Consider the following 27,438-nt stretch of genomic DNA (forward strand, 5'->3'; position numbering starts at 1 on the left):
GTGTGCAGCCACACACTGCCGCCCTTGACATCCAGTCTGACGCTCTTTAGCCCGTGAAGTTCTTGCTACATTCAGCAGACATCTTAGTTCAGGTATTTGCCCTAAGTGGGCTAATGCCTGCTTTTGACCTTGGAAACAAGAGCTAAATAAGCTATGTTCAAAGGTTGCTGCTAAGTCACTTCAGTCGTGTCCGACTCTGTGCGACCTCATAGATGGAAGCCCACCAGGCTCCCCCGTCCCTGGGATTTTCCAGGCAAGAACACTGGAGTGGGTTGCCATTTCCTTCTCCAATGCATGAAAGTGAAAAGTGAAAGTGAAGTCGCTCAGTTGTGTCCGACTCTTAGCTACACAGTGGACTGCAGCCTTCCAGGCTCCTCCACCCATGGGATTTTCCAGGCAAGAGTACTGGAGTGGGGTGCCATGGAGCCAATAGAATGAGACTTATCTTATGGACATGTGTATCTACCTGCTTATCCAGTAGTTAAGTTAGCTGCTGTCCTTAATAATTATGTAAAATTGCTTTGGAACAAAATCGTTTATATTTTGCTATGTTCTTAAAGATTTCCTGGCAGCACCCTCATTCTGCTTTCATCCTTCTAAAGTATTTATCAGGACTTACTACTCCCTGGTGGCTCAGATGGTAAAGCAGGAGCTGGCTCAGACGGTCTACAATGAGGGAGACCTGGGTTCAATCCCTGGGTTGGGAAGATCCCCTGGAGAAGGAAATGGCAATCCACTCCTGTACTATTGCCTGGAAAATCCCATGGACAGAGGAGCCTGGTAGGCTACAGTCCATGGGGTCGCAAAGAGTCGGACACCACTGAGCGACTTCACTTTCACTTCACTTCTTCCATGAGCTGGAAGAGTCTCCATATCTAATTACCAGCATTAAGTCATTCCAATATCTGTTCTTCATCCACTATGGCCACGCCCACTGCAGAAGGAGGGCAGATCAGACCTCCCTGCCATCCTTGGTATCCTGGGATCGGTCTTCACAGATCTAACAGCTGATGTGGAAATAAAGAAGGACCTGCTTTTTACCACTCGGTCAGCCATGGGAGAGAAACCCCTCCTGTATCCTCTCAATAGGAGATGGCTTTTGGATTGAGAGATATATCTGAACTCAGGCCCCACCCAGTCAAATAAGAATTTACTTGCAGACTTGAGACAGTTGCAGAGGAGGTCGTTTTAAAAACCCTCTATAGAAGCTTAATTATTGCTAAGCATTAGAGCCACTGTCTGACCTCTAGAGAAAAGTCTACACACTTGGGGAAATATTGCTTCTTCATGATCTGCCAGGGTCCTAAAAGAGGAAGAGACATTCAGGGAGGGAGAAGGCAACCAGCCATGACTAGAGGAAGGGCACCTTTCAATTTCACCTGCTTTTATGAAGTGAGGCTAGTCGCTGTGCTTGGAACTGGGGTCAAGAGAGACTGGTCAGTAGTGCAGCCCTAGAGGAGCTTGCGGGAGCTCTGCCCTCACACAGGGGAGAAGGTATAGGAATGTTGCTTTCTTCCTACAGCACAGCTAAGTTCCTCTGGAAATAGAGAAGAGTCTTCTCTTCTCGCCCATGTATCCAGCCCCAGATTCTGGGAGGATGGTTTCCTAGAGGGAGGGGCTGAAGCTGGTCACATCTCAGGTCTCCACATTTCTGAGCAGCAGGGCAGCTACCCATGTTGATGCCCTGGACACCGTGGAGGTCCCAGGGCTGGAACACAGATAGCCTCGGTAGCTTTAAAACCGCAGGCCTGGAAACCCACAGATGCTCCTCTCTCTCAGGAGTTGTGTTGTTCAGTGGGGCCACAATGCTATGCATCCCGCTGCCCCCCGCCCCATTCCTTTTCCATCCGTCAGCTGGTCCTGAGCTGGTGGCTTCCCTGGGCCTGCCTGCTCTCTGTTCCTCTCAATTCCATCCCCCCAGGTTCCCTCACCTCCACAGTCCCAGGCTCCAGAGCTCACAGGAAACTCCAGGAAAGCTGCAGCAGCCTCTTGGGAGCTGAGTTGGTTCTGGGTTAGTTTTCCCCTTGATTTCAGGTGAAGAAGGCGGCAAGAATGGTTCCCAGCCCTGACCTGGAGACCGTTTTGCTATAGACTATGTGAAGAGCTCCGTGGCTCAGGTTCTTTAAAACACAAAAGTCTCCCCTTCACAAAAGCATCATGAAATAAGGAGATGGACTATGGTTCCTCTACAGCTGAGAACCACAAAGGTTAGTCAGCCACACCTCTGGGTGGCTTGGGTTGTGGATGTGGGGACGCCTGAAGAACCCAACCCAGTGTTTCTCGGCAGCTCAGAGCAGTCCAGAGTGAGTTTCTTTGGCTTAGACATATCTGTTTTTGTGGGGAAGAACAGGTTTGTCTGGGCTCGGGGAAAACCAGAAGACAAAAGGAGGGCCTCAGAAATGTCACAACTCCAAGGATCTGTCTGAGCCCAGGAAAAGTCACAGTGTTTGATCTCTACCCTCCCCCACCTGCTGCTGTTCACCTCACAACACGTGTCGGAAAATCTGTGTTGAACTAGAGAGGACCAGAACTATGAGAAAAATATCAAAATGAGTTTTGTGCATGAGGATGGTTTCTACAAATGCTTGATAACGGAGGCTGTATCGCCTCTTTACCTCATTTGGATTTCCTTAAAATCCATTCGGCTTTGGCCACCAGTTTTAGGATGGCTGATGGAGGCTCTAGGTTAAACAGGTTATTTTTTTATTTTTTATTTTTTACTTCACTGCAGCATGTGGGACCTTAGTTTCCTGACCAGGGATTGAACTCTTCCCCTTGAATCGGCAGCACAGAGTCCTAACCTCCGGACCTCCAGGGAAGTCCCAGACAGGTTAATATTGTGCTACCCATCCAGGAGGAGACATGAGTTGAAATACATCAGCTTTTGGACATTATCTCAGATCAGACATATAAGCAGACAGGCATGATGTTTAGGCGGTGGAGTGAGAGCTGGTCAGGTCAATGTCCAGAAGTCAGTGGGGAGGCATAAGCTCAGCAAGAGCAGGGGCTGCAGCTGCCTTATCCAATCACGCAGCCACAGCCCCCAGCGCGTGGGGTGGGAAGGCTTGCCGCATGCTGGCGGACTGAGTGGAAAGAGGGGGGTCCACTAGCAGCTGGAGCAGGACGGCCATCAGCCCCTGGCCCATGGGCGTGGGAAGGCTCACCACACACTGGCGGACTGAGTGGAAGGAGGGGGGTCCACTAGCAGTTGGAGCAGGACGGCCCCCAGCCCCCAGCCCGTGGGGTGGGAGGGCTCACCACACGCTGGTGGACTGAGTGGAAGGAGAGGGGTCCATTAGCAGCTGGAGCAGGACAGCCCCCAGCTAGTTTCTAGGAGGAACCCCAGCCCGCCAGGCTCGTTATAGCAAGTTCCCCGTGGAATCATTCAGACTGGGGGCGTGGGCTCAGCTTGTCTCTGCGTCCAGAGCCTTGTCCTAGACGTGGGTTCTGGCTGGTGCCCGCACTTCCCAGAAGTCTGTTGGGCTTCTCTGTCGCCTGGAAACGAGGCTGGGAGGAGGGAGGGGTGGGAGGACCTGGTAACCTCAGCAGTGCTGGCAATCATTTTGGATTATTTGGGCTCCTGAAGGCACCTGTGAGTGAGAGGCAGAGCCAGCTGTCGCCTTGATCTGGGGTCATGGCAGCAGCACCCCGACTGGCCAAGCCTTGCTTCTGCCGCTTGCCTGCTGCTCCTTGCAGACTCCACTCTCTCTGGACGGCCAGGGAGTGCAGCCTGGAGTGTGGGGCCCCACTCTTCCCCCTGAGCTCAGTCCCTCTTTAAAATCCACCAGAGCTTGAATCACCTTCAAAGTCCAAGTCAGGTGACCGTTACAGATCCCCAAGTTGAGATTAGTCTCTGATCTCAAGGTTTCTTGGAGAGAGCCCAGGGGAGCCTGATGCAGCCAGGCGAATCCGGAGCAATCTGGGGGAAAGGGCCCAGAAGGCAGCAGAGCAAGACACACACAGCCTCCCTCTCCACTGCCGTGTCTCATCTCCCTTCTTGTGCTTCTGTCTCCAACAGGACAAACTCGCTTTGGGACCACAGTGGCCCACCTTGGTCACTGGAGAGCCTGGAACCCAGGTCATCTAAGATGAGATGCCACCAAGGAGCCTAGGACGAGAGGGAAGAGCTAGGTGCCCTGGGATTGGAGCTCAAGAAACGGGGACTTACAGGGACTTCTTTAGTGGCCCAGGGGCTAAGACTCCGAGCTCCCAATGCAGGGGCCCAGGTTTGATCCTGGGTCAGGTAACTAGATCCCACATGGCTGCAACTAAGAGTTAACAAGCCGCAACTAAAGATCCTGCATGGTGCAAGCAAGACCTGGCACAGCCAAAAATAAATAAGTAAAAGTAAATATTTAAAAATAAGAGATTCATGGCTGAGAGAGGGGACTTCCATTTGGACTGGACACAAATATCTTAATTCCCCGTTTAAACCTCAGTTACACAGGGAAAGAGAAATCTCAGGTATGGTATATACAAGTCATCTTGTTTCTCTCTCAGAAGTGACCCCAATCTCCCCACAGAGAGCAGTGGGGAGATCATCTCTGTCTAGACGTGATCCTGGTTCTGGCTGCTCACTTCCAGGCTTGGGGACCTGCTCCAGGGCAGCCCAAGGTAAGCTGTTGCCAGGTTGGTCTCCTGAGCTCGCCAGTTGGAGGCTGCTTATGCTGCCCATGGAGGAGCCTGCCTCCACTCTCAGGACCGTTCACAACAGGATGTATCCTAAGTATCAAACCCTGGGGTTGGTCCAGAGAACGCTGCCCCTGAAGATGAGGGACTTGGCTGAGAGAGCCCTAGAAGTGGTACCACTCTCAGCCCTGGGCGCTCAGCTCACAGGATGGTCTCTCTCCTGCTTCTCATACCTGTTCTCTCCTAGGTCTTGTCTGACTCTCTCAGGCAGGCTTTAGGGCTTATTTCTCTTCCTGGCCCTTAGGTCCTGAGGGCCAGGCCAACCACAGGGGGCGGGCAAGGGGCTGGCTCACTCTCTCCTGGTCCAGACACAGGGGGATTCCAGCCAGGAAGAGGGTTCACCTTCTGGAACCCAGCTCAGCTTTAAGTGATACAGCGCAGACACCTGGGCTTTAGTTTAATGATCAGATTCCAGGGTGGGCTGTCTCGGAAGTCAGTTAACAGTCGAGGAGATGGGAAGAGTGCGCAGACTTCCTCATGGCTCTGGTAAACTGGCCAGACATTTCAGCCTACATTCACTCATCCTCCTGACGGCCTGAGACCCAGACACCAGGTAACGTCCTGCCTTACCCGCTCCCGCATCCTTCCACCCCACCCTGACCACAGGTGCCAAATGAAGGGGCGAGGCAGAGAGCGGTCCGGTGGGAAGGCAGAGCCAGAGCGAGGGTTCAGGTCTTCCGCATCTCTGCAGTCGGGGCTCGCTCATTTCTAGGCAAGTTCAGCCCAGGCCGTGTCTCCCCCTGCACCCCTCCCTGCCCCCCGCCCCGGCACCAGTGGGGTGCAGTTTGAGAGCTAGGCCCTCAGCTCGGGGGGTGTATCCGGCTGCCGACAGGGGTGAGACACGTGGAAGGCCTCCAAGGCCAGCAGTGACTTGTTGATGCGGCTGATGGTAGGGTAGGGAGTGAGGTCCACCTTGAACCTGGGGCAGAGAAACATCCATCTAAGCCGAAGTCTGCAGGGCACAGCCTGTGGGCAGCAGGCGGGCAGGGCTGGATGAAGCCCCTGGGGCGGGCCAGCGCAGGCGTAGGAAGGCGGCCCTGCTGGCTGGGGGCTCCATTCACAAGGGAGCTCTCTGCGGAGGGGCAGGCCTCCTGTAGTGCCGTGTTTCTCGCTGTTCCCACTCCACGGGAACAGGCTGCCGTGGCAGTCTCCATGACCAATATGTGTAAGGCTGGTGCTGGGCTCTCATATACAGATTATCTCCTGGCCTTTTCATGAGCTTCTTGAGGGGAGGGAATGTGTCTACACATTCTTGCTGCTGCTGCTGCTAAGTTGCTTCAGTCATGTCCGACTCTGTGCGACCCCATAGACAGCAGCCCTCCGGGCTCCCCTGTCCCTGGGATTCTCCAGGCAAGAATACTGGGGTGGGTTGCCATTTCCTTCTCCAATGCCTGCATGCATGCTAACTCACTTCAGTCATGTCCGACTCTGTGCGACCCCATGGACAGCAGCCCACCAGGCTCCTCTGTCCATGGGATTCTCTAGGCAAGAGTTCTGGAGCGGGTTGCCATTTCCTTCTCCAACACATTCTTATTAAGTGTTTCCATAACTGTAACAGTCCCTGGCGTGAGAAATGGCAACCCGCTCCAGTATTCTTGCCTGGAGAATCCCATGGACAGAGGAGCCTGGCGGGCTACAGTCCATGGGGTCCCAAAGAGTCAGGCACAGCTGAGCAACTGAGCACACACGTGTGCATGTACACACACACACACACACACAGAGCCCATGGGGTCCCAAAGAGTCAGGCACAGCTGAGCAACTGAGCACACGCGTGTGCATGTGCACACACACACACACACACACAGCAGTGCTCAGCACGATGCCTTCCACAGAGAGGTTCTACGCACACACACACACACACACACACACACACAGCAGTGCTCAGCACGATGCCTTCCACAGAGAGGTTCCATCTGGGCCTTCCTGAAGGGCTAATGGGAGGAAAGCAGAGCTCACTGCTGGGCACAGACACACCACATGGGGGAGAGCAGGCTCTCAGAGGGTCTCCTTCAGGGGTGTCCACCAGGCGAGGCACCCCCTCCTGGGAGCAGGGACTGCAAGGTATCCCCCGGGCTGTGGTGGGCATGGCAACGGTGTTATGCCAGCTTCTGGCCGTCTCCTACGGGCCACAGTGGCTGCTGTGGCCTAGCACGGGGTGGGGGGGTACCTTGGCCAGTTGGGGAGAGTCTGCATGAGATGTCACCTCAGTAGATGAAGTCAGGGCCTGACAGTAGGAGGAAGCTGGGTGTTTTGAGGGGAGTGGCCAGGAGGAGGAGAAAGGGTGCTGTGGCATGCTCTTACCTGTCAGCATTTGCCACCTGAGGCGCTAAGCACAGGTCAGCCATGGACACCTGCAAAGAGGGACAGGGGGGGCTTTCATCAGGGGGCGCACCCCAGACTCACGCAGGTTCCTGTACCGGGGTGCTGGCCTCTGATGCTGCCATCTGCCTCTGGCTCTTCTACCCACCCCAAGGCCGCCCTCCCCCTGCCTGTCTCCCGTGGGCCCGGGCGGGGTCTGTCCCTTGGGTAGAAGCACTTCTCCCGGCTAAGCTCCAGCTGCCCTGACAGCCAGCTCTGTGGGTAGCCAGAGAAGGCCTGCCTGCCTCAGTGGACGGTACTGTCCTCGTTAAAAACCACCAGCATGCAGGGAGGGCGCCCAGCAGGGACAGGATGCCTCTGGGTGCGGGTTGCAGGGTGGCGCTCGGGAACCAGAATTAGCACAGGGCCAGGGCCTCAGCCTGTATGAGCCGAGGGCACCTGAACCCTAGAATCCTGTCACCGGAAGGGAATGGAGGAACTGTCTAATCTAATCCCTCTTGTGACGGCTGGACTGCCTCTGCATTTCAGAGACGGGGTCTTCGACTTGAATACCTTGAGGAACTAGAAACTCACTTCCTCTTGAGGCAGCCGACCAAGGGGACCTGAGGAGCGCCCCATGAGCCAACTTCTGCTTAACACAGAGGGTGCCCTCCCCCACACCCACCACAGCTGCCTCCTCGGGAAGCTCTGGAGACCGAGCCTGCCCTGGGCTGGAGGGAGGCGGCTGAGTCAGGGGGAGATGGTGGCAGCCTGAGGCGGCCCGGGGAGGGGCTTACCTCGTCCCCCACACAGAACCTCCCCGCCGTGCTCTGCAGGATGTGCTCCAGAGCTGTGGGGAGGCAACACGGCGACTCTCACTCTGGGCATGGAAAGGGGAGGTCAGCCTTTCTGGGCTTTGGCATCCATAGCTATGACACAGGCAGTTGTCTTGAGTAGTAAGCCTGGAGTGTGTGCTGGAGGGAATGCGGCCATCGGGCCTGGAGATGGTGACGGGGTGTGGGGTGCCTGCCCTCGGCCAGCGCAGCTATGGTTCCCTCCCCTGAGAGGACAAGACCTGCCTCTGGCCAAGGCAGCGGGTCTCAAGCTGAGGGGCGGGCGCTTCGCGGGCCTTGGCTTCCTGCCTGCAGTGGACAGTGGAGCCAGTGGAGCTGGGCCTCCTATCTCCCAAAGGCCTCAGGCGTGAGGGTCCCAGAAGTACCAGGGGTTCGGGTCAGGTTTGGCTGCTGCCCAACCCACTGCCCCCTCGGCCCTGCCCATCCATGCCACCACTGTCAAGGCCAAAGGGTCTGGGAGGTTGCTGTAGATGCCCAGGGCCCCAGGTGTGAGGGCTATTTCTCTGAGAGGTCACCAGGGGCCAGCTCACAGGAGCAGGGACTCACCATCAAAGCCAGAAGTGATGGCCTGCTGGGCCCAGGTCAGCTGGTTCTCCTGTCCCACCTGCTTCAGGACAGACAGGTTCTGTGTGGCCCAAGGAAAAATCAGAGGTGAGCTCTGGGAGCCAGGCTGAGCCCACCCACTCTGCCAAGGCCCCTCTGGCAAGCCCAGTTCCCACGCGGTCTTTGAGTGTACACCTGTCCTACCCTGGACCCTGCGAGCTCCTTCCTCCCATCTGGGCCCCAGGTTGGAAGGGAGGTGACGATCTTGGAGGCCACCTTCTCAGGCTGCCCCAGAGTCCCCTGTAGTCCGGAAGCCTGTGACTCCAGCAGAGACATGGAAGGTGGGGGGATGCAACCCAAGGCCTCTCTCCCTTACATCCAGTGCTTCTCTGTGACATGGTCCCTTGTGAAGAGGGGGTGTTGAGACGGTACGGGGCAGGATGGGGGGAGGCACACAGGACTAGCTTTCAGGAGATCAGGGTGTCTGCTCTAACCTCCTTTGTTAAAAAAATAAAAAGCAACAAGGGGCACAGGTGCACAGTCTGGGGTCTGTCACACTGACAGTGACTCTGCAAAGTCACTCCACCTTTCTGGGCTATTTTCTTTTTTTGGATCCTGAGACTGTACAGTCCATGGAATTTTCCAGGCTAGAATACTGGAGCAGGTAGCCTTTCCCTTCTCCAGGGGATCTTCCCAACCCAGGGATCGAACCCAGGTCTCCTGTATTGCAGGCAGATGCTTTACCAGCTGAGCCACAAGGGAAGCCCTGGGCTATTTTCTTATTTGCAAAGTCACTCCACCTTTCTCGGCTATTTTCTTTTTTGCAAAGTCAAGAGTTAGCACAGATGAATTTTTTAAAAAACAGATGAACTCTTTTAACACTTTTCTGTTCTACCAGTGAAAATTAAAAAAAAATTTGAGGCGAAACCCAGTCTATGACAGAGAACAGGTGAAAGGGAGGCTGCTGTGGGCCTAGGCAGGACCTGGGTGGCTCACCTCTCCCTGCCTCCTGGCCCCTTCCCACCTCGGAGGGAGGTGGTGCCTCTGGAGGTATCCTTGGAAACCTGGGGGTCCCCGGGGGATGGGTATTTTCTGGCTGCCCTCCTCCCTCTGCCCCACAATCGGGGGCCAAGTCCCTGAGGGTCCCCTCTGTCCTCCTGCCCCCAGCCCCCACCCACTGACGAGCTGGGTGCTGCTGGGTGGGCTCAAAGGATGGGAGGGAGGAGGGAGCGCACACACAGGAGCCGCACCTGCAGGGGTTGGATGCCGCTGGCGATGAGGTCGGACACCATGCGCACCTGGGCCCTCTTCTTTGGGTCCTGAGGCAGGAGTCGCGGCGTGGGCCGGGTCTCCTCCAGATACTCGATGATGGCCAGCTGTCCAGAGGGGAGCAGTGAGACAGGGACCAGAGGGGACGGCCGATTCCTCCTCCTCCACCTCCAACACTGCACTACGTCGCTCAGTCGCATCCGACTCTTCGCGACCCCATGGACTGCAGCCCACCAGGCTCCTCTGTCCGCGGGATCCTCCAGGCAGGAATACTGGAGTGGGTTGCCATGCCCTTCTCCAGGGGATCTTCCCGACCCAGGGATGGAACCCAGGTTTCTTACATCTCCTGCGTTGGCAGGTGGGTTCTTTACCACTAGTGCCACCCGGGGAAGCCCAAATCACCACCCCACCTTTTTTTACCCTTCTTACTGTCCTCCCCTCGAGCCCCGTGAAGCCAAGAGGCTCCCCAGGAGGACGAGCTCATTTTGGATCCTTGTCCTGCTGAGCTTGGGCTCCCCCCATGCTTAAGACTCCCCTCACTTCCCAAAGCAAGCGGGCAACCTCCCTTGTGTCCCTCCTAAGAGCTGGGCGCCTTGGGTAGACACAGGCAAGGAAGGGCTGTGAGGTCCTCTTGTCCAGGACCCCATACTCGTGCGGGGTCTCCCGAAGCTTCCACTTACGGACTGGCCGATGGTGATTCCATCAATCTTCAGGGCTGGCACCTGCTTCATGGGATTCAGGGCCTGAAATTCTTCAGAGAACTGTGGAGACAAGGCTCTGGTGGACTGGGAGGCCTGGCCTAAGCCAGCTAAAGCAGAAAGGAGCAAGCAGGAAGCCCCCAGCCTACTGCCCACTTGCACCCCCCTCCCTGGGGAAGGCCCTGGCTCCAAGGCTCTGGATGACACCGGGGGGAATCCGTGCAGAATCCTGAAGCCCAGTGGCCGCTGAGACACAGGCTTTGTCCCAGTGGCCTGGCTGTGTGCTTGTCCCTGCACCTCGTATGTGGCCACCAAGGCGCCTCCGCAGGGTTCACCACCCGCCCTGCTGGAGTTGTGCTATGGTATGGCTCCTGGAACCTGGGCCTCCCCATGGCCCTGGCAGCTGCTGCACAGCCTGCCGCCCTGTCCCATGAGGGAGAGCCAGCAGCCTCCTCTGGCCGGGGGGACTACAGGGCGCAAGACTACAGGGTTCATCTCTCACGGGCAGAAGTCTGCATCCCCTGCTGGGCCCCTCCGAGGCCTCTGCCTCCTACATTGTGGCCTGGGGGCAGCCTCCTTACCTGCTGGCCCCCATCCTTTGTGAGGTTAACGGCTACTGTCTCATAGTCGATGTTTTTCAAGGCCAGAGCTAGGAGAGCGGGGAGATGGCAGTCAGGTGACCGCCTCCAACCACATTCCCCGGGGTGACCAGAGAGATGGAGTCTTCTTTCTCTGCGCCACTGGGGGAAGTTCTGGGCCCTGCTTCCCATCTCCCCTGAGCAGCACCTGCTCTCCTACCCCAGGGCCCTGACACTCTGCCTCTCTTCTTGCTGGGCTCACTGTATCCCCAGGGGAGCCTTGTGCCCCCACGCCATGGGCTCCTGGAGGACAGCAGGGAAGTGTCCCCGTCATCTCTGCCCCATGCAGGGCCTCAGGCAGCGGTGAGCGGGGCTGATGTGTTGGAGACACGCACTCATCCCCCGAGCCAAGGCCACCTGAGGGCTGAGGGAAGGCGGTCAGTGACCAGGCAGGGCCCACATGGACTGATGACACTCTGGTTCTGTTTAGAGAGGAAGCCCTTTCTAATTCATTCTCTCTGTTCTCCGGGTTGCTGACTGCAGATTCCAAGCAGGGCGCCGGGACTCTCCGGTGGTCTCATCACTGCATAGCTGGGACTCCCAGTGGCTGGATTTCCTCTCCTCCTCCTTTGATGTTTCCCCACCCCCCACCACCCCTCCCGGCAAAGTGAGGGTAAAACAGTCAACCTCAGTGGAGGAGACTGTAAGTGTGCACACTTGTGCATTAAAAATACGGCAATGGCCGGCATCAGGCGAAGGAATGAGGGGAGGAGGCTGAGACATGTCACAGTCTCCAGAGCCTGGAGGACGCTGGGCTCTGTGGTCAGCTCCACCCTGGAGGCTGAGTCTGGTCGGGGCCAAGGCCCACCAGCCCCGCAGACAGCGCCCACGCTGCCTTCTGGCCCAGCCAGGGCGGAGGCTGTGGACTGGGGGAGGGTGTCTTCTTCGAGGAACGTGTCCTCCGGCAGCCCAGTGCTCTTGCTCACCAAATCTAGCAAATACCAGGGGCCTGTGGGAAGAGGTGGTCATGGAGGATGGCTTCGCAGTCAGGACCAGGCTCCTGGCAGCAGGCTGCCGGGGTTCAAACGCCATCACATTCACCTGTTAGCCCCGTGGCCTTGGGCAGGTAACTTCATGAGCTTCTGTGCCCGTTTCCCCAGCTGACGGGCAGCTCAGGGTAGGAAAGAACATGGACTCTGGAGCCAGACTAGCTGGGTCAAATTCCAGCTCCGCCCCTTACTAGTTACATGACCTTGGGCAAGTCCCCTTGGGCAACCTCCCTGTGCCCCAGTTTTCCCACCGGTACAATGGTGACACCAATAATACCTCCCTCCTAGGGTTGTTCAGGTTTAAATGGAGTCGTGGACACAAAAGCACTCAGCCCCATTCTGTCTCGGCAAGAGCCTGTGACTCTGAGCTTGGCCAAGGGCTGAGTGAAGCTGAGGGAGAGAAGGGTCAGATGAGGACTGAACCAGAAGGGCCGCAGTTTCTCCTTCCCTGAGGCCTCTGGGCTTGACACTGGCCAGTGTCTGTTTAATTTGCCAGATCAAATAAGATAAGAAGTGAGGAATGCCAGCTGTTCCCTGCCAGTTACCAAGGACCTCTGAGTTCTCTGAGGTTGCCTGAAGCATGGTTACTACGGGGCTTTGGAGAGCAGTGTGGGAGAGGTGGCGGGTCTAAGAGGAAAAACAGCCCCTTCCTTCCTCTTGTTGGCTTTCCAAGGTGGACATGTCTTCAAGGCTGAGGGCTCCAGGAGATCTGCTGGGGGTGGTACCCTGAAAAGCTGGTACCCAGCTTTTCACCCAGGCTTCCCTCTACCCCATCCCGCCCCACCCCACCCCACCCCGGCTCTCAGTGGAGGCGCAGCTCTTACCAATTCGAACTCTCCATGAGCAGGAGCTTCGGAAATAGGAATACAGGATGGGCTGAGGAGAGAGAACAAGGAGGCACGTTAACCCATGCTTGGTGGGTTCTCAACCCCAGAAATCCACTGGAGGGGAGGCAACTCCCAGCCAGGAGGCTCCCAGCAAGCCGGGCCTCCTTCCTTTGGCCTGCATCGGGAAAATTCAGCCCAGACTTAGAGCTATCTGGGATAGAGGCCTTGGGGGTCATGTGGTGACTCCAACTATGCTGTCATGCGTCCCTGAGGACCCAGGGACTCCCCACAGGGGAAGCCAGTCTGCAAATGCTTTCCTTACCTTGCTCGATTCAGCCATGCTGCTGTGGTGACCCCTGGCCTCTCAGGGAACATCCACTCATAGAGCTGCAGGGCAGGGGGAGTAACCCTAAAGGGGTGGATCCTACTACCAGCCAATGGGAAGCTGGGCTAAACAGGCATCGGGGAACTTTGAGTCCGGTCAGAAAGGGCCTCTTGAACTTGTGGGAAGCCTATTCTGCTTCTGGTGGAGCCAGGCAGACAGGAGGCGTAGTTTTGAAGCTGTATTTGATGCGGTGCAGTGGGCTGGGAGCTGGCAGACCTGGGGGCTGGTCCCAGCGCAGGAACTAGCTCTGTGTGACTGGGCACAGAGCCCCGCCTTCTCTAGTCTTCAGCTCCCTCATCTGTGAAGCGAAGGGTTGCCCTAAAATGATAGCTTGATACCTTCCAACAGTGGCAGAGAGATCGGGAAATCTAATTTTCTGAGCTTTGGTGCCCATCTCTTTCAACATTCCACCTACCAGTCCTCCATGCTCTCAAGTGATCTCATTAAAACAGCTAGGGAATATGCCCATTGATTCCAAAGCTGAGGTCACAAGCCAGCAGTCCACAGTGTTCTGTTTGGTCTATACTGTATTTAAAAACCTTTCAATTAGTTGGTAACATTAAAAATCACATTGTTTTATATATAAATCCTGTTGCCTGTTTATCCTTAAAAAAAAAAAAAAAGTCTGGGGATACTGGACTGTTTTCTTTCTGAGTAGCAACACCGAACAGAGACAATTAATAACCCCCTTTAGAGAAGGCATGCCCTCTCAGATCTGCCAAGGCCCTGTTCCTCATTTTTGTTGATTTGAAGCCCCTGAAGGCAATAGCATGTGAGACATCGCCTCTAAACTTTCGGGGACTCAAAGTTAGTTTCTCTGGTGCTTCCAGGTACCCAGCATTCCAAAGCAGAACCCAGGACAGAAATGGCAACCCACTCCAGTGTTCTTGCCTGGAGAATCCCAGGGATGGGGAAGCCTGGTGGGATGCCGTGTATGGGGTCGCACAGAGTCGGACATGACTGAAGCAACTTAGCAGCAGCAGCAGCAGCAGCACTCATGAATCTTCCAGCAGACACATATGTAGCCTTATGGATGAGGGAGAACTCAACAGAATTTCTCAGATTCCCCCTGTCTACCATCTCTCTATAGACACTTCACCCAAGTTTCTTCCTGCTTCTGCATGCGCCAGGTCACCAACCTGCTTGCTACTGAGAGAATCATTTCCTAGGCAGGTCAATAAGAAGTCTAGGGGTCCTCAAGGAGAGAGGGGTCTGGAATTCTCAAGGAGGAAGAACGGACAAGCTTTTTTTTCCCTCTACATTCCTTAACATTATATAACAATGTATCCTGCCTGAGGACAGTCTCTGGATTAAACCTTCTGGCTAATCCTGTTTTCTTAAAATGTAAATTATGGGAGTTCAGTTCAGTCACTCAGTCGTGTCCAACTCTTTGCGACCCCATGAATTGCAGCACGCTACACCTCCCTGTCCATCACCAATTCCCGGAGTTCACTCAAACTCACGTCCATTGAGTCGGTGATGCCATCCAGCCATCTCATCCTCTGTCATCCCCTTTCCCTCCTGCCCCCAATCCCTCCCAGCATCAGAGTCTTTTCCAATGAGTCAGCTCTTTGCATGAGGTGGCCAAAGTACTGGAGTTTCAGCTTTAGCATCATTCCTTCCAAAGAAATCCCAGGGCTGATCTCCTTTAGAATGGACTGGTTGGATCTCCTTGCAGTCCAAGGGACTCTCAAGAGTCTTCTCCAACACCACAGGTCAAAAGCATCAATTCTTTGGTGCTCAGCTTTCTTCACAGTCCAACTCTCACATCCATACATGACTACTGGAAAATTATGGGAGTAGGTCTGGTCTTTACAAGCATTATATAACAATAACGTATCCTGCCTGAGGACAGTCTCTGGATTAAACCTTCTGGCTAATCCTGAAGGGCGGTGGTAAGGAGATACCCCTGTCTAAGGTAAGGAGCAGCGGCTGTGCTTTGCTGGAGCAGCCGTGAAGAGATACCCCATGCCCAAGGTAAGAGAAACCCAAGTAAGATGGTAGGTGTTGCAAGAGGGCATCAGAGGGCAGACACATTGAAACCATACTCACAGAAAACTAGTCAATCTAATCACACTAGGACCACAGCCTTGTCTAACTCAATGAAACCAAGCCATGCCCGCGGGGCAACCCAAAACAGGTGGGTCATGGTGGAGAGGTCTGACAGAATGTGGTCCACTGGAGAAGGGAATGGCAAACCACCTCAGTATTTTTGCCTTGAGAACCCCATGAACAGTATGAAAAGGCAAAATGATAGGATAATGAAAGAGGAACTCCCCAGGTCAGTAGGTGCCCAACACGCTACTGGAGATCAGTGGAGAAATAACTGCAGAAAGAATGAAGGGATGGAGCCAAAGCAAAAACAATACCCAGCTGTGGATGTGACTGGTGATAGAAGCAAGGTCCGATGCTGTAAAGAGCAATATTGCATAGGAACCTGGAATGTCAGGTCCATGAATCAAGGCAAATTGGAAGTGGTCAAACGAGATGGCAAGAATGAACGTCGACATTCTAGGAATCAGTGAACTAAAATGGACTGGAACGGGTGAATTTAACTCAGATGACCATTATATCTACTACTGCAGGCAGGAATCCCTCAGAAGAAATGGAGTAGCCATCATGGTCAACAAAAGAGTCCGAAATGCAGTACTTGGATGCAATCTCACAAACGACAGAATGATCTCTGTTCGTCTCCAAGGCAAACCATTCAATATCACAGTTATCCAAGTCTATGCCCCAACCAGTAATGCTGAAGAAGCTGAAGTTGAACGGTTCTATGAAGACCTACAAGACCTTTTAGAACTAACACCCAAAAAAGATGTCCTTTCATTATAGGGGACTGGAATGCAAAAGTAGGAAGTCAAGAAACACCTGGAGTAACAGGCAAATTTGGCCTTGGAATGCGGAATGAAGCAGGGCAAAGACTAATAGAGTTTTGCCAAGAATATGCACTGGTCATAGCAAACACCCTCTTCCAGCAACACAAGAGAAGACCCTACACATGGACATCACCAGATGGTCAACACCGAAATCAGATTGATTATATTCTTTGCAGCCAAAGATGGAGAAGCTCTATACACAACAAAAACAAGACCAGGAGCTGACTGTGGCTCAGATCATGAACTCCTTATTGCCAAATTCAGACTTAAATTGAAGAAAGTAGGGAAAACCGCTAGACCATTCAGGTATGACCTAAATCAAATCCCTTATGATTATACAGTGGAAGTGAGAAATAGATTTAAGGGCCTAGATCTGATAGAGAGAGTGCCTGATGAACTATGGAATGAGGTTCGTGACATTGTACAGGAGACAGGGATCAAGACCATCCCCATAGAAAAGAAATGCAAAAAAGCCAAATGGCTGTCTGAGGAGGCCTTACAAATAGCTGTGAAAAGAAGCAAAGCGAAAAGCAAAGGAGAAAAGGAAAGATATAAGCATCTGAATGCAGAGTTCCAGAGAATAGCAAGAAGATATAAGAAAGCCTTCCTCAGTGATCAATGCAAAGAAATAGAGGAAAAGAACAGAATGGGAAAGACTAGAGATCTCTTCAATAAAATTAGAGATACCAAGGGAACATTTCATGAAAAGATGGGCTCGATAAAGGACAGAAATGGTATGGACCTAACAGAAGCAGAAGATATTAAGAAGAGGTGGCAAGAATACACAGAAGAACTGTACACAAAAGATCTTCACAACCCAGATAATCATGACGGTGTGATCACCAATCTAGAGCCAGACATCCTGGAATGTGAAGTCAAGCAGGCCTTAGAAAGCATCACTATGAACAAAGCTAGTGGAGGTGATGGAATTCCAGTTGAGCTATTTCAAATCCTGAAAGATGATGCTGTGAAAGTGCTGCACTCAATATGCCAGCAAATTTGGAAAACTCAGCAGGGGCCACAGGACTGGAAAAGGTCAGTTTTCATTCCAATCCCAAAGAAAGGCAATGCCAAAGAATGCTCAAACTACCGCACAATTGCACTCATCTCACACACTAGTAAAGGAATGCTCAAAATTCTCCAAGCCAGGCTTCAGCAATACGTGAACTGTGAACTTCCTGATGTTCAAGCTGGTTTTAGAAAAGGCAGAGGAACCAGAGATCAAATTGCCAACATCTGCTGGATCATGGAAACAGCAAGAGAGTTCCAGAAAAACATCTATTTCTGCTTTATTGACTATGCCAAAGCCTTTGACTGTGTGGATCACAATAAACTGTGGAAAATTCTGAAAGAGATGGGAATACCAGACCACCTGACCGGCCTCTTGAGAAATTTGTATGCAGGTCAGGAAGCAACAGTTAGAACTGGACATGGAACAACAGACTGGTTCCAAATAGGAAAAGGAGTACGTCAAGGCTGTATATTGTCACCCTGCTTGTTTCACTTCTATGCAGAGTAAATCATGAGAAATGCTGGGCTGGAAGAAGCACAGGCTGGAATCAAGATTGCTGGGAGAAATATCAATAACCTCAGATATGCAGATGACATCACCCTTATGGCAGAAAGTGAAGAGGAGCTAAAGAGCCTCTTGATGAAAGTGAAAGAGGAGAGTGAAAAAGTTGGCTTAAAGCTCAACATTCAGAAAACGAAGATCATGGCATCCGGTCCCATCACTTCATGGGAAATAGATGGGGAAACAGTGGAAACAGTGTCAGACTTTATTTTGGGGGGCTCCAAAATCACTGCAGATGGTGATTGCAGCCATGAAATTAAAAGATGCTTACTCCTTGGAAGAAAAGTTATCACCAACCTAGATAGTATATTCAAAAGCAGAGACATTACGTTACTAAGGTGTGTCTAGTCAAGGCTATGGTTTTTCCTGTGGTCATGTATGGATGCGAGAGCTGGACTGTGAAGAAGGCTGAGCGCCAAAGAATTGATGCTTTTGAACTGTGGTGTTGGAGAAGACTCTTGAGAGTCCCTTGGACTGCAAGGAGATCCAACCAGTCCATTCTGAAGGAGATCAGCCCTGGGATTTCTTTGGAAGGAATGATGCTTAAGCTGAAACTCCAGTGCTTTGGCCACCTCATGCGAAGAGTTGACTCATTGGAAAAGACTCTGATGCTGGGAGGGACTGGGGGCAGGAGGAGAAGGGGACGACAGAGGATGAGATGGCTGTGTGGTATCACCGACTCGATGGATGCGAATCTGAGTGATCTCCAGGAGTTGGTGATGGACGGGGGGCCTGGCGTGCTGTGATTCATGGGGTCGCAAATAGTCGGACTCGACTGAGCGACTGAACTGAACTGAATCCTGTTATCTTAAAATGTAAATTATGGCAGTAGGTCTGGTCTTTACAACCTCCAGACATTCTTTGGATTCACTGGAAAGTATATAACTCCTTTGCTAACACTAGCAAGCAGGTGCTATTTCTACCCCCTTCTGATGTCTATGTGAGAAGCTTTCTCTATCTCCTTTATACTTTAATAAAACTTTATTACACAAAAGCTCTAAGCGAACAAGCCTTGTCTCTGGCCCCGGATTGAATTCTTCTCCTCTGGAGGCCATGAATCCCAGTGTCTTTGCGTGGTTCAGCAACAACCTTTCACCTTGGGGGCTCATCTGGGATTCTTCAGGACAAGGTAAGGATGCTTGGAGCTCTAGTTCTCTGTTCTCCTAGCGAACACGTTTTCTGCTGTACTTTACTAACTCTACAGTGTGCTTGCGTGAATGAATGAAACTCACTGCATGAAGCAAGTGAGGAGCCCTGCTCTGCAGTTCCACGGTGACCTCATACGGCTTATGGCAGAAACCTGTCAGCGGATTATACCAACCTGCCAATGCCAAGAGGCACCCAATGTCTCCTACTGTGACCAACCAGAAATGGGCAAAGCGTGTGGACCGAACTCTTTCTTGGTCAAACTTTTTAGTCCCTTTGACAATTCCATAACTCCTTGGAAATTAGAAGTACCTACCTAATCTGTCACATCATAGACTTTCAAGGTACTTGTGATCTGTGCTGTTACTGTGTATTGTTACCTAGATCCCAAACTTGGATTGGTAGTCAGGAAGCACCTAGCTTCACTAGGAATCGAAAGTTCGAAAGTTAGATGGAGCTCTAGCTACAAGAGCATCTCTGAGGTTAAAGGTTACTCAGATTGGAACTACAATGGGTTTTTTTTTCCTTTGGTAACGCTGGGTCTTAGTGGACCTGAAGAGGCTCTTATACTGGTGTGGTGACGCTTAGGAGGCTCTTATACTGGTGTGGTGATGCTCAGGAGGCTCTTATGCTGGTGTGGTGACACTTGGAAGGAACATCTCAGTTTTAAGTTCGTATTGGTCTTACTGTGGTCAGGAATATACTCAGGGTCGTGCACAGGCACTCAGGTGACGAACGGTGCCCCCAGCGGTCTTAGCCTGGGGGGGATTCGGGAAGGTTACTCTGATTGCATCCCGGGCGGCATCAGAGGTAATGATGAAGAGCTGGACGTCAGTCAGGGATGCCATCAGGTCTACCCCTGGTGCATCCCCACCCCATCTCAGTGGTAGAACTGGGAGGGACGAGTACGGCGCCTGTGTCGGTAAGGGACAGATTAAGTCCGACCAGCAAAGAAAAGTTTTGGTGTAAAATCTGTCTACAGCCCCATCTAGGGCAAGGAGGGATGCCTCCGGTAGAAAGATGGTGCTGGTCTCTTTTTTCTCTCTTACAGATGGGAGCTAGCAATTCCAGCCTCACTCCTTTGAACTGTATCCTGAAAAACTGGGATAGATTTGATCCCCAGGGCTTAAAGAAGACACACCTGGTCTTCCTACGTCATACTGCATGGCCACGGTATCCACTGGAGGATGGCGAACGGTGGCCGGTTGGAGGGTCTCTTAAGTGTAATACAGTTTTACCATTAGACCGGTTCTGTAGAAAACAAGGGAAATGGGTAGAAGTTAACATATGTGTTGCCCCTTTTTCTCTGCAAAATATGCCAGACTTGTGTCTTAAGGGTATACATTTGGGCATGACTCCTTCAGCTCCCTCCTGTCCTACTTTTTAGATGAGATGGAGGACAGGAGACAAAGAGATAAAGCAGGTTTCTCCAATGTATTCCTGGGATCATATGTGCAGAGCAGCCAAAGAGACTGAGGAACAGCCACACAAGCTGTTGCCTCTTCATGAAGCACCCACCAGGAGAAATAATCAGTCTATGAGAGTTAATAAGCCTTTTTCTTATCAAGAAATACAAAGAATCAAGGAGGATGTGGGAGACTATTTAGAGGACCCAGAAAAACATATTAGAGCTTTTAAAGGTGTTACTCTGCCTTATGACCTTACTCGGAAGGATGATATATATCTTGGGACAAACACTGACTCCCAACTCGAAAACTCATTGGAGAGTATATAACTCTATTGCTAACACTAGCAAGCGGGTACTCTTTCTACCCGCTTCTGATGTCTATGTCAGAAGCTTTCGCTATCTCCTTTATACTTTAATAAAACTTTATTACACAAAAGCTCTGAGCGATCAAGCCTGTCTCTGGCCCTGGATTGAATTCTTTTCCGGAGGCCAAGAATCCCAGAGTCTTTGTGTGGTTCAGCAACAACCTTTCACTACCTGACCCTGCTTTCATCATCCTTGAACTACCAACCCCACTTTCCATGCGGGTAAGGACACAAGTGGGAACCCAGTTCTCCTAAATTAGTTCCTGAGCTTGAGAGTTCCAGTCTATCCTGAAGGCAACTTTCATGGGCAAAGTGAAGATAGTTCTGGTACAAAGGACAAGTGATAGGCAGCAGACATCCTTGGAGGAAGAGTTTGGTGGCCACAATTAGATGTACCCTGTTCCAGGGTGCCTCCCTTTCCTTACCTGGTTAGGCTGGAGGGGGCCCTGGGGCCAAGAGGCAGCAACTGCTGAAACAGAATGGAATCTCTAGAGAGCCGCAAACAGTAGCTTAGAATCTCTGAAGAAACACCTTACCTAGTTACTAAATGTTATACCTTTGACTTGTGCTAAGGATGAGCACAGAACCACTGTAAATGCCATTAAGCCCTCACGTTTCCTACGTGAGGGCCACCAGCAGATATAACCAAGGGGGGTTTCTGATCGCTTACCAATGATACCTGCATAAACCATTCCATGTTCCTTTTTGCATTTGTATAGCTAAATTTTAAAAGTTAAAAGAGTGAAGTCGCTCAGTCATGTCTGACTCTTTGCAACCCCATGGACTGTGTAGCCCACCAGGCTCCTCAGACCATGGGATTTTCCAGGCAAGAATATTGGAGTGGATTGCCATTATATTCCACCTGATGTTCCTGCCATCTTCCTTTGAGCTACAATCGCTGTTCTCACTCTTTAATAAAGAGACTGATATAGGGGATTGGGGACAGGCCTGTAAAATGCAAATTAAAACCGGTAAGGTCCCCAAGTGATTGTTATGACCACAAGTGCCACCACCTCCCCGTGGCAGTCTCTCAAAATGCAAACAACCCTGGAAGGCCATTTGCTAACTGTTAGACCCGATGTTGAAGCTGAAATTCCAATACTTTGGCCACCTGATGCGAAGAGCTGACTCCTTGGAAAAGACCCTGATGCTGGGAAAGTGAAGGCAGGAGGAGGAGGGGACGACAGAGGACGAGATGGTTGGATAGCATCACCGACTCGATGGACATGAGTTTGAGTAAACTCCGGGAGTTGGTGATGGACAGGGAGGCCTGGCGTGCTGCAGTCCGTGGGGTCGCAAAGAGTTGGACACGACTGAGCGACTGAACTGAACTGAGACCTGTCGGGCTGACCCCCGGGATAAAGTACGAAGGCCAGTGTACAGAAGAGGGAGACGAGAGACGGCGCTAGGAAGCCCCAGCGGGTCGAGCTGGGGGCTGGCGAGACTAGCACGGAGGGTACGACTGAAACAACCCGCGCAACCTCAAGTTCCGTGCCTCAGGCCCAATCCACCCTCCTACCCCCGAACACAGTTCAACGCGCAGGCGCAGAGCCGAGTCTGAGCGGCGCACGGCCTGCTGGGAGTCTTTGTGGGAGCTGTGGGCGGGACCGAGCGGTCACCTTTGACCCCGGCCCCAGGGTCGCCTCAGTGTTTCTAAGCAGCGGCCCCTCGCCTCGGATACGCGGCACAGACCTTCCCCACTTGCATCTCGTGCTGCGGGCGGCCCCTCCTTCCAGGTCAGGAAACCGCGCCTGCGACTCTCCGACTCGGCGACGATTCGGGCCCAGTGGGACCCCAAAACGTCAGAACTTCGGTTTTGGTCTGGGTGGAAGCGAGGGGCCGGCCCCCAACACGTCAGAACTTCGGTTTCGGTTTCAGTAAAAAGCGAGGGCCCGGCCCCTAACACGTCAGAACTCCGGTTGTGGTCTCGGTAAAAGCGAGGGGCCGGACCCAACACGTCAGGACTTCGGTTTTGGTCAGGGTAGAAGCGAGGGGCGGGACCCAACACGTCAGGACTTCGGTAGCCGGGCCCAACACGTCAGGACTTGGGTTTCAGTCCCGCTAAAAGTGAGGGGCCAGCAGAGCACGCGCCCCAAGGTCTCGGGTAGCTCGGCCCGCCCCGCCGCCACGCCCCCAGCCCCGGCGCCGTTGGGAGCCGCAGCTCCCTGAGCCCGCCTTCTCTTCGGGCCGGCGCCGCCCGCGCGTCATGCTGTGCGCCACTAGCCGCCTCCTAGCGGCCCGGGCGGCGAGCGCCCTCCCCGCCCACCCCAGAGGCCGGGGCCCGGCGCCGCGGAGCCGGCGCAGGGAACTACATTTCCCAGGGCACCCCGAGCTGCCCCCTGGTGACTTATTGGCGGGGCGCTTCGCGGGACCCAGCGTGTCTACGGGCCGGAGGGCCATCCTGAGGAGGGGAAGAATGCCGCCGGCCGCGGGCGGAGGCCTGGCGGGATCCGAACTGCGCCCCCGGAGGGGCCGATGCGGGTCCCAGGCGGCTCGGGCCGCGGGCCGGGACATGGCCACGGAGACGGCTACAGCGCGGAGCCCCAAACGGCCTGCTCCTCCGAGCTCGCGGCGCTTCGAGGCGGCCGGCCGGTGGGCCCTGCTGGCCCTGGTGACGCTGACGTCCTTCGCCACCCGCTTCCACCGCCTGGACCAGCCGCCGCACATCTGGTGAGTGCTGGGAGGGCCTGGGCGGGCACCGTGGCCACGGGGAAGGAGGGGCGCGCCTTCTCATTGGCCCGGGGTCGCGGAGGGGCGGGATTCACAGTGGGAGGGGCGGGGCCCGCTGTGGGGTGGGGATACAGGTTGCTGGTGGTGGCCTCTGGCACCCTCGGGAGAAGGAATAGATTTTTGCTTTGGTGGGTGGCAGTGGGATTCCTCAGTATGTGAGGAAGGAGTCTTCCTGTCTTGCAGATTATGCTGCAGTGCCTCACGTGGCTTTTAAAGATGCTCTGAACTTTCCCGGGAGAATTGGAAATCCTCAGTATAGAATTTCCTAAACCCGAGTTCCTAATCTGCAGGGTGTCCGCGCCTCAGAGGGCGGGGTGGTGGGGGCTGGGAATGTTCCTAACTGGTTCCTAACAGGTTCTAGGAACCTGAACAACTTGTGTGTCCATGGGTGATAACAAGGGTCCCACCTGGCTATCTCTCCTCCATCCTGTGAGGAGAGACATATTTTCTTAAAGATTTTGTTGGACTGAGTTGCAGGAGTCAAATTCATTTAAAAAACTTCAAGAGTCTCCCGCTGGAAGGAGGAAGAGCTTTATATGATCTGAAAATGGTTGATGTGTTTGGCCAAAAAGTGATACTATGTTTTCTCTGCATCACTGAGGAGAAAGTTAGTGTAGAGGTTGGTAGAAATGGAACTCCTTGACTAAAAAGCAAGCTAACAGATTATCAGGTTACTCCACTTGGAAACTAAGGAATTAGCTTGTTATTATTTCATGAGTGCTGACCGAAGATATGAGACTCCTGGGTCAGAGTCAAAAGACTTAACTACTCATGGCAGAGGAAGCAGGATAAATGTGGGCAAGTCGGATTCAATTTCTCATGGCCCGAAAACCCCACATGGTGGCGCCATGGGCTCAGATGGATGACTGTGCACACAGTGGGTTGCCTTGGCATCTAAGGAACAACAAACCCAAGGGATTTACTGTTTTATAGCAAGCAATAAGCAAGCATACTTTTTGTCCTAGAGAAAGACGTTATCTCATTTCTCAAGGCTGCTGGATGCAAACACAACTTTGGGAAATGGTTCAGGTAAAATGTAATCAAGGCCCTGGATTCTGGGCATATCCAGTGAGATATGTGGAAGTACAAGAGAGCCATGGAGGACTGTCTTTCCCAACATGCTCACCGCTTGATTTTAAGCTGTCTTGGCTTCTAGCAAATCTTCATATGAATGTGAAGCTCCATTGGCTACTCTGGGTAGCCTGACTCACAGAGGCATGGACCAAGTCTGTTTAATTTATCTCATACAAGACTTGATTAAGGCTGCTGTCACTAGGACTCAAAGCAGCAGGGTGAGGCCAACCTGTGATATTAACCTATGCCCTCCAGGCTTCTGGATTCAGCCACCTAGGAAGAATTATATGTGTGGAGGAGTGGGGAGGAAGGACCAGTAAGTCTTATTTCAGATAGCTGGGATGTAATCTAAGTCTGGTCTATTATCCATTATGGTCTGTACACAGATGTTTACACTGACCTCTGATTTTTGGTGTCATTCCCAATAATTAAGAGTTCTCTCATTAATAAAGCAACTCCTATGCCCAATGGAAAGACATTCCAAGGCCCATTCTTTCCTACGTTCTAACATATTACCTGAAGGGGTGCGTGTCACTGCAGTTCAGGATTTTCTATTAAATTTTATTGGGATTGCCATCAGATTTGGTTAAGACCACCATTTCAGTGATTTGGTTAAACCGCATGGGCAGTGAGTGTCACTGAGTAGTTGCAGCGTCAGTCACTATATAAGGTATAACCTAAGGTCCCTAGGGTGTCAGGAGAAGCATATGAATTTGTATCAGTCGTTCTTCCCAGGTGGCTCAGTGGTAAAGAATCTGCCTGTCAATGCAGGAGACAGGAGACTTGGGTTCAATCCCTGGGTTGGGAAGATCCCCTGGAGGAGGAAATCGCAACCCATTACAGTATTGTTGCCTGGGAAATCCCCTGGACAGAGGAGCCTGGTGGGCCACTGTCCATGGAGTTGCAAAGAGTCAGACATGACTGAGTGACTGAGCATGCATGCATACTGATAAAGGTGGTGTCATTCTGTGTTTTTTCACACATGTGAAGGGAGATCCATGTTGGGGATTAATGTTGATATCGTCAGGTACATGGGGATAGTTCAAGACTGGCCATGTACACGAGTCTTTCTGATTTCATAGCAGGGTGATCGATTCAGCAGCAGGTCTATTGCTATATACAGCTGCCAGGTGCCTTAATTGTACCATAGTGTTTTGGCAGTATGGACTCTGGGCCCAGCAGGCAAATAGCACTCATTATTTCCCTTCTCTTTACATTTTCAGGGGCCTAAGATGTTCTTTCCCTAGATGGCAAGGTTATTTCTTTCCTCCCACTGCCATATAATCCTTGTGTCCCACTTAGTACCTGTAATTTCACCTTTACTCCATTTATTGCCTACTACTAATATCCAGAGCTTTCTGCCATGAGCACTGTGAGAAAATTGACAGAGGCTTATTATGCTTCCCACCTTGGCCCACATGAGCTATTGTAGAGGGTCTTCACAAGCAGTGTACTCAACCAAGTGATCTTTATTTTTAACCTCACTCCAATGAGAAAATCTAAGTAACTGAACTAGAATTAAGTTAGAATCCTGTAAATCCCACACCCCCACCCCTCACCCCCAGGCTGATCTGGAGTTGCTGTTAAGGGAGACAAACCAAGCCAAGGAAGAATCTCAAATTTTCCAATAGGTTTTTATAATACTCCACCCTTTTTTATCTTGATCATTACCCAGTTGGTGGCCAAGAGGAGATAAACACCTAGTTTTAGGTGGCCAAACTAAGTGACTGAAGTGTATGAACCAAGTGGAGGTGAGGGAAGTATAATCAGAAATCTTTTTGAGAAGACTGTTTAGTGCTTGACAACATCAGATACTTGTGGATGGTCTGGAATTGGAATGTCATTGGATAATTTGACTGCTGGGCCATTGCAAAAAAAAAAAAAGGTACACCATTGTCAGACTGTAGATGGTTTGGAATGCTGTAAACATGACACAGTTTAGTTTCAAGGGCCACAGTGGTATGTTTACAGGAAGGTGATTGGACTGGAATAGCGGTTTCAACACTGTAACCTGAAAAGGTGGCAGCAGCTGCAGGGCACCAGTGATAGCCTGGAGAGGGGAACAAATTCCTGATATGGCCAGTTTCCTTGGAGTGGGCAGGGTCAGTGCCCCATGCAGTGTGGCTTCCTTTACTACAAGACAAACAGGACAGCCTTTGTTCGGCAGCGCAAGTTCCCACAATGTAGCAATGGCCTCTGCTTTGGGAACAGACAGCCCTTTACTTTGTGCCTCCATGGTGGTAGATGTATTTCCATGCCCGGTGTGTTGGTGGCAGCAGGTGGTATCCTGGCAGCAATGGCAGTGGTCAGGATGGTGCAGGTTTGATCAGCAGCTTGATTCTAATCAATCTTATTAAAATACTGGCCTTTACTGAGGGTGTATCTTCATGAGAGATCCAGATTGTCCCATTGACAGGCAGCCATGATTGGCTCCAAAGAGGGGGGCTTTAAATTTCTTAATATATGTAGCCTTCCAACTGACACACCAGATGGTTAGGCCAATGGCAAAAGCCTAAGAATAAGTAAAAATATTACTTGTCTGTTTCTTAAGAATATCATCTAAGGCACAGGTGTTGACTTTTGATTCAGTGCATTGTGCCAGTCAACCCTTTTTGCAGTCGTCTTTCCAGAGTTGTCAGTGGGGTTGGATGATAGCTGCTGCCCTGCGGCTACCATCAGCTTTTAGTTTAGCCAAACCATCAGTAAACCAGTCACAAACATTAAGAGGAAACTCTGGGAATCAAGACCTCACTGAGTCAGGGGCTTTGCTGCAGGTAGTGGAGTGGAAGATAGTTTCTTCCAAAGGGACAGCTAACACCTCTGTTTGAAAAATCAAGATGCTTCTAGGGCCAGGCCAGCTATACTCTTGAATATACCACTTCCGTTTCACCAACGAGGCTTACTGAGCAGTTTCCTTGCTAGCCACAGTTTCAAAGCAACACGATCAGGCCAAAGACTATGGTTCAGGCTCTTAATTTCAAAAAGAGTTTAGGAGTAGGTTGATAGTTGCTTCTTTAAAAAGGTATGTACTTGAAGCCTATGTCCAGCAGATGGCATTGCTTTCATAGAGCAC

At 52.2% G+C, this 27,438-nt stretch overlaps 2 protein-coding genes across 7 annotated transcripts in view; one reads left to right on the top strand and one right to left on the bottom strand.

Annotated features, from left to right (window-relative positions):
• Nucleotides 1-2,774: 2,774 nt before the first annotated feature.
• Nucleotides 2,775-22,506, bottom strand: GSTZ1 (glutathione S-transferase zeta 1). 6 transcript variants are annotated; one of them, XR_011144416.1, is made up of 9 exons: nt 11,916-12,044; nt 10,933-11,000; nt 10,334-10,414; nt 9,635-9,760; nt 8,388-8,466; nt 7,785-7,837; nt 6,991-7,040; nt 3,801-5,608; nt 2,775-3,590 (listed from the first exon to the last, which is right to left on the bottom strand). XR_011144416.1 is itself a non-coding variant. In XM_068964234.1 (9 exons), exons 1-9 carry the CDS (start codon nt 22,266-22,268, stop codon nt 5,482-5,484), a joined length of 651 nt encoding a protein of 216 aa, XP_068820335.1. In that variant the 5' UTR covers nt 22,269-22,488; the 3' UTR covers nt 2,775-5,481. The 6 variants fall into 6 exon arrangements, 5 of the variants coding, with proteins under 5 accessions (XP_068820335.1, XP_068820334.1, XP_068820336.1 ...); XM_068964234.1 differs by lacking the exon at nt 11,916-12,044 and adding exons at nt 12,803-12,854; nt 22,254-22,488 and having other exon boundaries at nt 2,775-5,608; XM_068964233.1 differs by lacking the exon at nt 11,916-12,044 and adding exons at nt 12,803-12,854; nt 13,128-13,203 and having other exon boundaries at nt 2,775-5,608.
• Nucleotides 22,507-22,962: 456 nt separating this feature from the next.
• The window catches only part of POMT2 (protein O-mannosyltransferase 2), a 40,802-nt gene continuing 36,326 nt past the window's right edge, over nt 22,963-27,438 (top strand). Inside the window, exon 1 of the mRNA XM_068964378.1 lies at nt 22,963-23,231. Within this exon, the coding sequence (XP_068820479.1) occupies nt 22,978-23,231 (254 nt within the window). The 5' untranslated portion in view covers nt 22,963-22,977. The remainder of the gene's footprint in view (nt 23,232-27,438) is intronic.

The sequence above is a fragment of the Capricornis sumatraensis genome, chromosome 2, assembly GCF_032405125.1.
Source record: "Capricornis sumatraensis isolate serow.1 chromosome 2, serow.2, whole genome shotgun sequence".
Taxonomy (NCBI): Eukaryota; Metazoa; Chordata; class Mammalia; order Artiodactyla; family Bovidae; genus Capricornis; species Capricornis sumatraensis.

Bases quoted from the DNA above. Each gene is read 5' to 3' on its own strand.
- GSTZ1 (XM_068964232.1), bottom strand. From the start codon at position 12,021: ATGGCGTTTGAACCCCGGCAGCCTGCTGCCAGGAGCCTGGTCCTGACT. The intron at 8,467-9,634 runs GTGCGGCTCCTG...TGGGCCACACAG, and splicing joins GCGGCATCCAACCCCTGCAG to AACCTGTCTGTCCTGAAGCA. The intron at 7,838-8,387 runs GTGAGTCCCTGC...GCCTCCCCACAG, and splicing joins CATCACTTCTGGCTTTGATG to CTCTGGAGCACATCCTGCAG.